At 43.3% G+C, this 11,464-nt stretch overlaps 1 protein-coding gene across 1 annotated transcript; it reads left to right on the top strand.

The window, feature by feature from the left end:
- Positions 1-8,785: 8,785 nt before the first annotated feature.
- On the top strand, positions 8,786-9,724 carry LOC105868937 (olfactory receptor 2H2). The gene has a single exon (XM_012760358.3). The coding sequence runs from the start codon at positions 8,786-8,788 to the stop codon at positions 9,722-9,724; it is 939 nt and encodes a 312-aa protein (XP_012615812.3).
- The last annotated feature ends 1,740 nt before the right edge of the window (positions 9,725-11,464 follow it).

Here is an 11,464-nt window from a genome sequence, read left to right as displayed (position 1 = left end):
TGTTACCACCATTAGACTGCCACTCTGGTCTGGTCCAAGCCATTATCGACTCTCACCTGGATGATTGAAATAGTCTCCTGGTTCTCCCTTCATCCTTTGGTATATTCTTAATATGGAAGCCACAGTAACCATGTAAAGCATGACTGAGATCATGTCACTTATTTTTTTTTAATTTATTTTATTTAGGAATATTATGGGGGTACAGATTTTAAGGTTTCAGTAAATGCCCATTCCCCCCTACCCCCACAAGTCTGAGTCTCCAGCATGACCATCCCCCAGATGGTGCTCATCTCACTCATTATATATGTATATACCCGCTCCCCTCCCCCCAACCACCTGCCCAATACTCTATTACTGTAGTAGCTCTGTGTCCACTAGGTGCTGCTCAGTTAATACCAATTTGCTGGTGAATATATGTGGTGCTTGTTTTTCCATTCTTGGGAAACCTCACTTAATAGTATGGGTTCCAGCTCTAACCAGGAAAATATAAGATGTGCTATATCACCATTGTTTCTTAGAGCTGAATAGTAGTACTCCATGGTATACATATACCACATTTTATTAATCCATTCTTGGATTGATGGGCACTTGGGCTGTTTCCACAGCCTTGCAATTATGAATTGTGCTGCTATAAACATTCGGGTGCAGGTGGCTTTTTTGTAGAGTGTCATTGGATCTTTTGGGTAGATGCCCAGCAATGGGATTGCTGTATCAAATGGTAGATTCACTTGTATCGCTTTAAGGTATCTCCATATTGCTTTCCACAGAGGTTGAACTAGTTTGCAGTCCCACCAGCAGTGTAGGAGTGTTCCTCTCTCTCTGCATCCACGCCAGCATTTATTGTTTGGAGACTTTTTGATAAAGGCCATTCTCACTGGAGTTAAGTAATATCTCATTGTGGTTTTGATTTGCATTTCTCTGATAATTAGAGATGATGAGCATTTTTTCATGTTGGCCATTCTTCTGTCTTCTTTAGAAAAGTTTCTGTTCAAGTCCTTTGCCCACTTTTTAATAGGGTTATTTGATTTTTTCTTCTTGATTTTCGTGAGTTCTAAGTATATTCTAGTTATCAGCCTCTCATCGGATGCGTAGGATGCAAAAATTTTCTCCCATCTGTAGATTGTCTGTTTGCTTTCATGACTGTTTCTTTGGCTGTGCAGAAGCTTTGTAGTTTGATCATGTCCCATTTATTTATTTTTGTTGCTTCTGTGATTGCCCTTTGGCACTTCTTCATAAACTCATTGCCTAGGCCAATGTCTAGGAGAGTGTTTTCAACATTTTCCTCTAGAATTCTAACACTTTCATACCTAAGGTTTAAGTCTGTTATCCAGCATAGGTTGATTTTTGTGAGAGGTAAAAGATGAGGGTTCTGTTTTAGCCTTCTACAGAGGGCTATCCAGTTTTCCCAGCACCATTTATTAAAAAGGGATTCTTTTCCCCAGCATATGTTTTTGTCTGCTTTGTCAAAGATTAGATGGCTGGCTATATGAGGATGGTTTAATATCGGGATTCTCACATACGTTACACTGGTCAATATTCCTATTTTTGTGACAACCAGATTGATTTAATTACTACAGCTTTGTAGTATAGTTTGATATCTGGCATATTAATACATCCCATTTTGTTTTTGTTGCCTAGAATTGCTCTTGATATTCGGGGTCTTCTTTGGTTCCATACGAAGCATAAAATTGTTTTTTCTATATCTGTGAAGAATGATGATGGGATTTTAATAGGTATTACATTGAATCTGTACATCAGTTTGGGTAGTATAGACATTTTAATGATGTTGAGTCTGCTGATCCACGAACATGGTATGGATTTCCATCTGTTTACATCCTCTACTATTTCCTTCCTCAGTGTTTCATAGTTCTCCCTGTATAGGTCTTTTACCTCCTTGGTTAAGTATATTCCTAGGTACTTTGATTTCTTTGTAGTTATTGTGAAGGGAATTGAGTCTTTGATTTGGTTCTCAATTAGATTGTTGTTGGCATATATGAATGCCTCTGATTTCTGTGAATTGATTTTGTATCCTGAGACTTTACTAAATTCATTGATCAGTTCCAGGAGTTTCTTGGTTGAATCTTTGGGGTTTTGCAGACAAAATATCATATCATCACCAAACAGTGAAAGTTTGATCTCTTCTGCCCCTATTTGGATACCTTTAATTCCATTTTTCTGTCTGATTCCTGTAGCCAGGATTTCCAGCACTATGTTGAATAGAAGTGGAAATAGTGGGAAGCCTTGTCTGGTTCCAGTTCTAAGTGGGAATGATTTCAATTTTTCCCCATTCAGTATGATGTTGGCTATGGGTCTGTCATATATGGCTTGTATCATTTTTAGGTATGTCCCTTCTATGCCTATTTTCTTAAGTGTTCGTATCATGAAAGGGTGTTGAATTTTGTCAAAAGCTTTTTCTGCATCTATTGAAAGAAGCATGTGGTTGTTGTTTTTGCTTCTGTTTATGTGGTGAATTTCATTTATAGATTTATGTATGTTGAACCATCCCTGCATCCCTGGGATGAAGCCCACTTGGTCGTGATGGATTATTTTTTTGATAAGCGTCTGGATTCAGTTAGCAAAGATTTTGTTGAAAATTTTTGCATCTATATACATTAGGGATATTGGTCTGTAGTTTTCTTTTTTTGTTGCATCATTTCCTGGTTTTGGTATCAGAGTAATATACGCTTCATAAAAGGTGTCGGGGAGGTTTCCATTCTTCTCGATGTTGTTGAGTAGTTTCTGCAAGATAGGTACTAGTTCTTCTTTGTAAGTGTGGTAAAATTGGGGTGTGAAACCATCTGTACCAGGACTTTTCTTTTTAGGGAGATTTTTAATTGCTGTTTCTATTTCAGCTCTTGAGATTGGACTGTTCAGGGAATCTACTTCTTCCTGGTTGAGCCTAGGGAGGCTGTGTGTTTCTAGAAATTTGTCCATTTCCTCCACATTTTCCAGTTTGTGTGCATAAAGATTTTTGTAGTACTCATAAATTATATCTTGCATCTCTTTGGGATCAGTTGTGATATCTCCTTTTTTATTCCTGATGGAGCTTATTAGAGATTTCTCTTTTCTGCTTTTCGTTAGCTTAACCAGTGGTGTGTCTATTTTGTTTATTTTTTCAAAGAACCAACTTTTTGTTTTGTTAATCTCCTGAATAGCTTCCCTGTTTTCAATTTCAATTAGTTCTGATTTGATCTTGTTGATTTCACTCCTTCTGCTGGGGTTGGGGCTGGTCTGTTCTTCTTTTTCCAGCTCTTTGTGTCATTTCATTAGATTGTCTATTTGTGATCTTTTTGACTTTTGGTTATAGGCATTTATGGAGATAAACGTTCCTCTCAGAACTGCTTTAGCTGTGTCCCAGAGGATTTGATAACTTGTCTCTCCATTGTCATTTTCTTCATAGAATTTTTTTATTTCCATCTTGATTTCTTCATTTATAAGGTAATCATTTAGTAGGAGGTTGTTTAATTTCCACGTTTTTGTGTAGAACTGTGAGTTTCTGTTACGGTTGATTTCTACTTTTATTCCACTGTGATCCTAGAAGGTACATGGTATGATTTCTATTTTTTTAAATTTCTTGAGGTTTACTTTGTGTCTTAGGATATGGTCAATCTTAGAGAATGTCCCATGAGCTGATGAGAAGAGTGTATATTCAGTGGATTTTGGGTAGAATGTCCTGTAAATGTCAGTCTAACCCAATTGTTCCAGATTTTGTTTAAGTCCATCATTTCTTTTTTAATTTTCTGTTTGGAGGATCTGTCTTGTGCCGTCAGTGGGGTGTGGAAATCTCCGGTGATTATGGAGTTGCTATTAATCCATTTGCTTAGATCCAGTAATGTTTGCTTTATGAAACTGGGTGCACCTAAGTTGGGTGCATGTATATTTAAAATTGTTATCTCTTATTGTTGAACTGTGCCCTTCACCATTATATAATGACCCTCTTTGTCTTTCACTACTTTTGTTGGTTTAAAAACTAAATCGTCTGAAATTAGAACTGCCACGCCAGCCTTCTTTTGGCTTCCACTTGCCTGGAATACTGATCTCCACCCTTTTACTTTTAGTCTATATGCATCCTTGCAGGTTAGATGTGTTTCCTGAAGACAGCATATACTTGGCCTGCATTTTCTTATCCATTCAGCCAGCCTATGTCTCTTGAGTGGAGACTTTAAGCCATTCACATTTATTGAGAGAACTGATAGATTAGGTAGATTACTGTTCATTCTGTTGGGTTAGATGTTGTTGCTACAATTTCTCTCTTGAGCCATAGTATTATCTAGCCTTTAATCTGTGGGTTTTGGTTGCTTTTATATTCGTGAGTTTTTATTATGGCTTTCCGTGCATAACACTGTTTTGAGTACTTCTTGTAGGGCTGGTCTCGTCTTGGTGAATTCTCAGTGCCTTTGCTTGTCTGAGAATATCTTTATTTCTCCTTCATATACGAAGCTTAGTTTTGCAGGGAATAAAATTCTAGGCTGGGCATTGTTTTGTTTCAGAAGAGTGAGAATGGGGCCCCAGTCTCTCCTTGCCTGTAAAGTCTCAGTAGAGAAGTCTGGTGTTATTCAAATTGGATTTCCCTTGTATGTTACTTGGTTCTTTCATCTTACAGCCCTTAGAAGGGCCTCATTAGTGGATATTTTGGTCAGTCTGATGACTGCATGACGTCACGTCTTCCAGTTTGCATTGAATCTCCCAGGGGTCCTCTGAGCTTCTTGAACTTGTATATCAAGATTTTGACAAGGCCTGGGAAATTTTCCTCTATTATATCTTCAAATAGCTTGTCCAGCCCTTGAGTGTTGTCTTCTTCCCCTTCTGGTAACCCTATGACCCTCATATTAGGTTTCTTCACATTATCCCACATCTCCTGTAGGCTTGGTTCTTTTCTCTTGTTTCTGTGCTCTATCTCTGTGATGGTTTTATCTAGTTGGAGGGTGTTATCTTCAAGCTCTGAGATTCTTTCTTCTGTTTGATCTACCCTGTTCTTGAGACTTTCCACTATATTTTGTAGTTCCCTGAATTGATTCTTCATTTTCTGGAGTTCGGTTAAACTTTTCTTCATTGTGTCTATTTCTTTAGTGAACTTTTGTTCTAGGTCCTGGAGGCTTTTTGTGGTTTCTTTGTGTTGGTTATTTAGTTGTTCTTGTAGGTTGGTAAGTTTTCTTATGTTCCACATATGAAATTCCTCTTCTGTCGTTTTGGTTGCCTGAGTTTAGTTGGTGTCCGTTTCTAGGGGGCTGGTGCTCTTTGGGGGAGTGTTTTCCGTTTGGTTCTTCATGTTTCCTGAGTTCCTTCACTGATTTCTTCCCATTGCGATCAGTTGTTGTTTCATTCCTGTAGGTTTTTCTTTAGGTATTCACACGCCTTGTTTAGTTTCTGAGCTGGTAGGTGGTGTCTGTGTGTGAGATTCGACTACTCCCTGTATAATTAGTCAGTAGGTGTCCTGAAAAGGCTGTGCAGAATGTCCTCCCTGTCAGTAGGTGGCGCTTGCTTGGAGGAACAGGCTACGCTGTTGTTTTTGTGTCCTGTTATCAGCTCTTGTCCCTGTAGGAAGGCACTCTAGTGCCTCAGGTGGTCGGTGGGGCCCTGGGACTTCCAGGTGTGTCCTTTTCTCCCCCTCAGTGAGGACTGGTCTAGGAGAGAGTCTGGGCGGAGCTGCGTTCAGTAAGCCTGCCCTTTGACACCACCAATGCCGTTAGCAGGGGTCAAAGTTCTGTTCTCTGCTTCCAGGAAAAGCTGTCAGAGAGGGGCTGGAATGGCCCCGCTCCACCAGAAAGTCTGCGTGTGGGGGTGGGGCTGTCTGAGACCCACAGTCTGGAGCAGGCCTCGCTTCTTTCCACCCTCCCCAACTCCTCAGCTACTTCTGGGGCTCTGCCAGCAGGCCAGACCACATGCCACCCGGCCTCTCTGGACTGTGATGCCAGCGGGGAGGTTCCCTGTGCAGGAACACCACCTGGGCTGGGTGTATGGCCTCCTTTTGGGAGGAGGGTTGCCCTCTAGGATGCTGATCTGCCCCTGAAGGCACACACACCTCAGTAGGCTGTTCACGTATATCCCTTGTGTGCCCTGGGCAATGCGAGACCTCAGTGCACGGGATCTGGTCTGCAGGTCTGACCTCTGGGTCCCAGAGTTCAAACTGTATCCCCACCAGGGAGAGGAGTGCTGGTCCCAATTCACCCACAGGGAGCCCAAGCTGGGTCTATGTCTCTCAGCCTCAGGGTCTGCACCTTTCTCCTGGGATCACCGTGCCAGCAGCACCTGGGAGGGCTGGCGGGTAGGGAGCTCACAGTCTGAGTTCTCCTTAGTCAGCTGTAGGGCCCCAAAAGTGAAGGTCCCGTTCCCTCGAAGTGCCTCCAGCTGGTGGCTGTATTGTCTCTTCGGGAAGCTGCAGGTAGGGTTGGCTGAGGTGAGAAGGAGGCAATATGGCACCTGTCGCGCAGCTGGGGTCTGTGCACACAGAGGTGCCCCGAGCGGTTTGGGAGCCTGGTGCCACATCCGCTACAGGCTTACTGCTACCTGGCGGTGGCCGTCTCTGAGCTGACGTCCGCAGATCTCTCCACCCACTGGGGAGCCCACCAGCAGTCCCAGATACAGGGGAGGGGAAACGGCAATCCACCTACCCTTCCCGCTGGTCTCCAGGCTGCTCCAGCAGTCTCAGCTTCCAGTTCTCCTCCACAACCTCCTCCCGTGAAGTCTCCCGGGGTCTCAGGTACCCCTCCTTCCGGCCCTCGTCCACTATTTGCTCATCTTCTTGCTTTTTTTTTTCTAATTTCTGCTAGAATCTGTCTTTTCTGCAGAGACACTTTGTCTGGCAGTGTTTCTCGTCCACCATCTTGATCCTCCCCCCCCATGTCACTTGTTTTTTCAAAAATTTCCAACAATTTTTCATCTCATTCAGAAAAATAATAATAATAATAGCAACACAGAGAAGTTTTCCTCATTCAGAGTTTTTATGTTTGCCTTGATTTTAACCTAAATGTCTCCTGCCTCAGTAGGAGAGATTGATGGTGATTACAAGGATGCAACTATCTCCTGTGCCCCTCTCTCTAGGAAAAGCTGGCATTCAAGGCTTTCAATACTCAGCCCCACGTTTTTGGGCCCAGTGCATGTTCTGCTTCTCCTCACGTGAACATGCCCCATTGGTCAGATTGGGTGGCTGCCTGTGCTTTTCTACCTCACGTCACTGCACTTGCATTTCTCTTTGCTTCAGTGAAATGCTCTTCTTGTGTCCTCTCCCAACTGAGCCCTCCCCCTCCCTAAGGTTGAGCACAAGCTCCACCTCCTCCAGGAAGCCTTCCCAGGCCTCCTCTCACTTCCAGAGCTGTTACAGTTTGCATCACCAAGCATGCCAAACCACCTGGGTAGCCCTTTCTGCAGAGGAGGTATGGGCTCAGTGCCTGCTAAAGCTTGGGAATAAATGATGCTTTACCAGCTATCTGGATATCCCTTAACCCAGTGAAGTTGACATCCAAATCAGCCATCACATTGGTCTTGAATTCTTTTGTTAAATTTATTATTGTGCATTTTTGTGCTACTGTAAATGGAATTGTTTCCCTAATTTCATTTTTGGATCGTTCACTGCTCGTATATAGAAATTCAATTTTTTAAAAAATATTGAGCTTCTTGTACCTGTATATCTAGATTTTTAGCAAGGCCTGGGAAAATTTTCCTTTATTATGTCCTCAAATAGCTTATCCAACCTTTGTGTATTTTCTTCTTCACTCTCAGGGATGTCTATGATTTTTTTTGGAGGGTACAAGTTTCTAGGCTGGGAATTATTCTGTTTGAGGAGAGTGAGATTGGGGCCCCACTCTCTTCTTGCCTATAAAGTTTCAGTTAAGAAGTCTGCCATTATTCTGATGGGGTTTCCTGTGTAGGTTACCTGCTTCTTTCACCTTACAGCTCATAGGAGGGCCTCTTTGGTGATTATTTTGGTTAGTATGATGACTGTGTGTTGTGGTGTCTTCCTGTGCATGATGAATCTCCCACAAGTCCTTTGAGCATAGTGGCACATGCCTGTAGTCCCAGCTACTCAGGAGGCTGAGGGAGGAAGATCGCCTGAGCCCAGGAGTTTGAGGTTGCTGTGAGCTAGGCTGATGCCACAGCACTCTAGCCCGGGAAACAATGAGACTCTGTCTCTAAATAAATAATAAAATAAAAAGGGGGAAAGCAGAAAATCACCTAAATGATCTTTGTGTGGATGGAGTAATTTCACACAAAGGAAATATTTCCTCCTTAATTTATGCATTTGTCTCTGGTTAGCTCCCCTACAAACAAGAATGACATATATAAAACATGAATAATTCTAGGAAATTTATGCCCTGGAGTAGAAAACAACCCTTAATAGATATGTATGATAGGGAAATTGTAACAAAAGAACTTCTTTGCTAGTTCTTTCTGGATATACTTAATAGAATATTCAGCACTGCTGCAGTATTCACAACAGAACTCAATAATTTATTGTAGGGTTAATAAAGAGTAATTAATGGATCCACATTTTACATCAGCTTTGTTTGCCCTCAACCAGAAAGTCAAAGCACCTGTGTGAAGATCCAACCATTGTCCAGCACTTCTGTGGTTTCCTCACTCCCACTAGCCCAGATTTGACCACCAGGAATAGAAGAGAAGCTGCTGGCTGCTGATGTGCCTGGGGAGGGAGGCTGGGTGACCAGAGATAGAAGAGAAACATCTCCTTAGTGTGACCTCACAACCAAACAGGGTGAGTTGTGATAAAACACATTGAGTCACACTGGTCTGACAGCCTCATCCCTCCAGGTCTAGACAAGAGCAGCCCATGGGCAACCAAAGCTCCCCAGAGGGCTTCCTCCTTCTGGGCTTCTCTGAACACCCAGGGCTGGAAAAGATTCTCTTCCTGGTCATCTCAACTTCCTACCTCCTGGCCCTTGTGGGAAACACACTCATCATCACGCTGTCTGTGCTGGACCCCAGGCTCCACTCTCCAATGTACTTTTTCCTCTCCAACCTCTCCTTCTTGGACCTCTGCTTCACCACCAGCTGTGTCCCCCAGATGCTGGTCAACCTCTGGGGCCCAAAGAAGACCATCAGCTTCCTGGGCTGCTCTGTCCAGCTCTTCATCTTCCTGTCCCTGGGGACCACTGAGTGCATCCTCCTGTCGGTGATGGCCTTTGACCGCTATGTGGCTGTCTGCCAGCCCCTCCACTACACCACCATCATCCAGCCCCGCCTGTGCCGGCAGCTGGCATCTGTGGCCTGGGTCATTGGGCTGGTGGAATCAGTGATTCAGACACCACCCACCCTCCGCCTGCCCTTCTGCCCCCACCGGCAAGTGGATGATTTTGTCTGTGAGGTCCCTTCTCTAATCCAACTCTCCTGTGGGGACACATCCTACAATGAGATCCAGATGGCTGTTGCCAGTGTCCTGATCTTGATTGTGCCCCTCAGCCTCATCCTTGCCTCTTATGTCGCCATTGCCCAGGCAGTGCTGAGGATTAATTCTGCAAAAGGGAGGAGGGAAGCTTTTGGAACCTGCTCTTCCCATCTCACCATTGTCATCCTCTTCTACAGCTCAGTCATTGCTGTCTACCTGCAGCCCAAAAATCCCTATGCCCAAGAGAGGGGCAAGTTCTTTGGTCTCTTCTATGCAGTGGGTGCTCCTTCTCTTAACCCTCTCATATACACCCTGAGGAACAAGGAGGTGAAGAGGGCATTCAGCAGGCTGCTGGGGAAAGATGGGGACTCCAGGGAGAACTGAGGGAGAGATGCTTAATGTGCTTTCTAAATTGAAAAGAGTCACTTCATGATTTGTAAAAATAACGATTTTCCCAGGCCACTCCCTCTTCTACACACAACTAAGCCACTGCAGTAGGTCACAGTGTGACTATGTGGTATCTATGACAGGGAAAAGGAGAGGGAGAGGCAGAGAGAGAAATAAATTAGCTTAAGAGGAGGTAGATCACTCCATAAGACATTTAAACATTACCATGCCTGTCACTGTCAATTCTTAATATTTCCTCTCTTCTTCATCCTGTTTTTACTCCCTTCACTTCTATAGATTCCCTAACTTCACCATGCCCATTTCTGGCTATAAAATCTCTCTCCAGGTGTCATGTCAGTGTAGGGAAACCACTCCATCACAGCATTCTGGAGTATTGTAACAGGTCATGCAAACAAAGGCTTGAATCACAGTTATTCTGAGCCTTGGAAGGATGCCTTTCGATCCTGCTGGAATGTGCAAGGATAGGAGGCTTATTAGGACCTGCCTCAACACCACCTGTCACTCTCTGATATGACTTGGGAGGTGTTATGAGATGGTACTTGTTGCCTCCCAGGTTTTGATGGAGCATGAGGCTCTCTGCTCCACACCCTTCAGGACAGAGCTGCAGACAGAATACAGTGAGACTTAGCTGTGGTCTAGAGCTCACTCCTCACCAAGGGGATGCCCCACAACAGTGTTGTAGTCATCTGGCCCTTTTGTTTCAGCGCCACCCCTTTTGGTGTGTGGGACGAGGACCCAAGGAGTTGGCCCCTTTGTTTTTCCTTCTTTTATTTGTATGTTAATGATAAACTATGTGCATCTAAAGGTGGTTCCTATCTTTACCAGGCAAATCAGTCAGGCCTCGCCCTTGCCTTGTTTCTCATGAGTGTGTGCCACAGTCATCACTACCGCTTTATCTTCATTTCTAGTACCTATCATGTTGTCTTAGACCATTTGTGCTGCTATCACAAAATACCACAAACTGGGTAGCTTTTAAAGAACAAAACTTTATTTCTCACAGTTCTGGAGGCTGAGAAGTCCAAGATCAGGGCCGATTCTCTGCATACAGAGGGCCAGCTTTCTGACTCACAGGTGGTGGTTTCTTGCTATGTCCTCACATGGTAAAAGGGGCTGGCTAGCCTTCTGGTGTCTCTTTTACAAGGGCATTAATCCCAGTCATGAGGGTTCTTTCTTTCTAAACCAATAACTCCCAGAAGTCCCCATCTCCTAATACCGTCATCTGGAAGGTTAGGATTCCAACAAATGAATTTTGGGAAGATATAAGCATTTAATCCATTGCACATGTCTTCTTTCCTCCCTTCTCAAGGGCCTTTTTCTTCACTTGCCCATTTTTATATTGATCTTTCTTTACCTTCTCTTTCTCCTTTTGTCTCTCAAGTAACAGAAGAGGGGAGGAGAAATTGAAATTCAGCAAGTTCATAATCTTATACAAATATACACAATGGGCTGGTAAAACCAAAATACTGGCCCTTTGATTTTCAATATTGCAAACTTTCGAACATCTACAGCGTTGCCACACTACAGTCATGAATAACAATTTCCTTGAGACTAAAATAAAAGTGAAATATTAGGGGGAAAAGTTTTCCATTTTAGTTTATTATTTTGTAGCATTTCTTCTCTTCTCCACTAAGGAATGCAGAAAACAAGGGAAAACATTATATAATCTTTGTAAAGGGATGTTTTGGTGGGGACTTTGTTGCTATCAGGTAAGTACAC

This window comes from Microcebus murinus, chromosome 5 (assembly GCF_040939455.1).
Source record: "Microcebus murinus isolate Inina chromosome 5, M.murinus_Inina_mat1.0, whole genome shotgun sequence".
Lineage (NCBI taxonomy): Eukaryota > Metazoa > Chordata > Mammalia > Primates > Cheirogaleidae > Microcebus > Microcebus murinus.
This window is presented reverse-complemented; position numbering and strand designations above follow the sequence as displayed.

What these genes read in the sequence shown, in the direction of transcription:
- LOC105868937 (XM_012760358.3), top strand. Translation starts at nt 8,786, where the DNA reads ATGGGCAACCAAAGCTCCCCAGAGGGCTTCCTCCTTCTGGGCTTCTCT.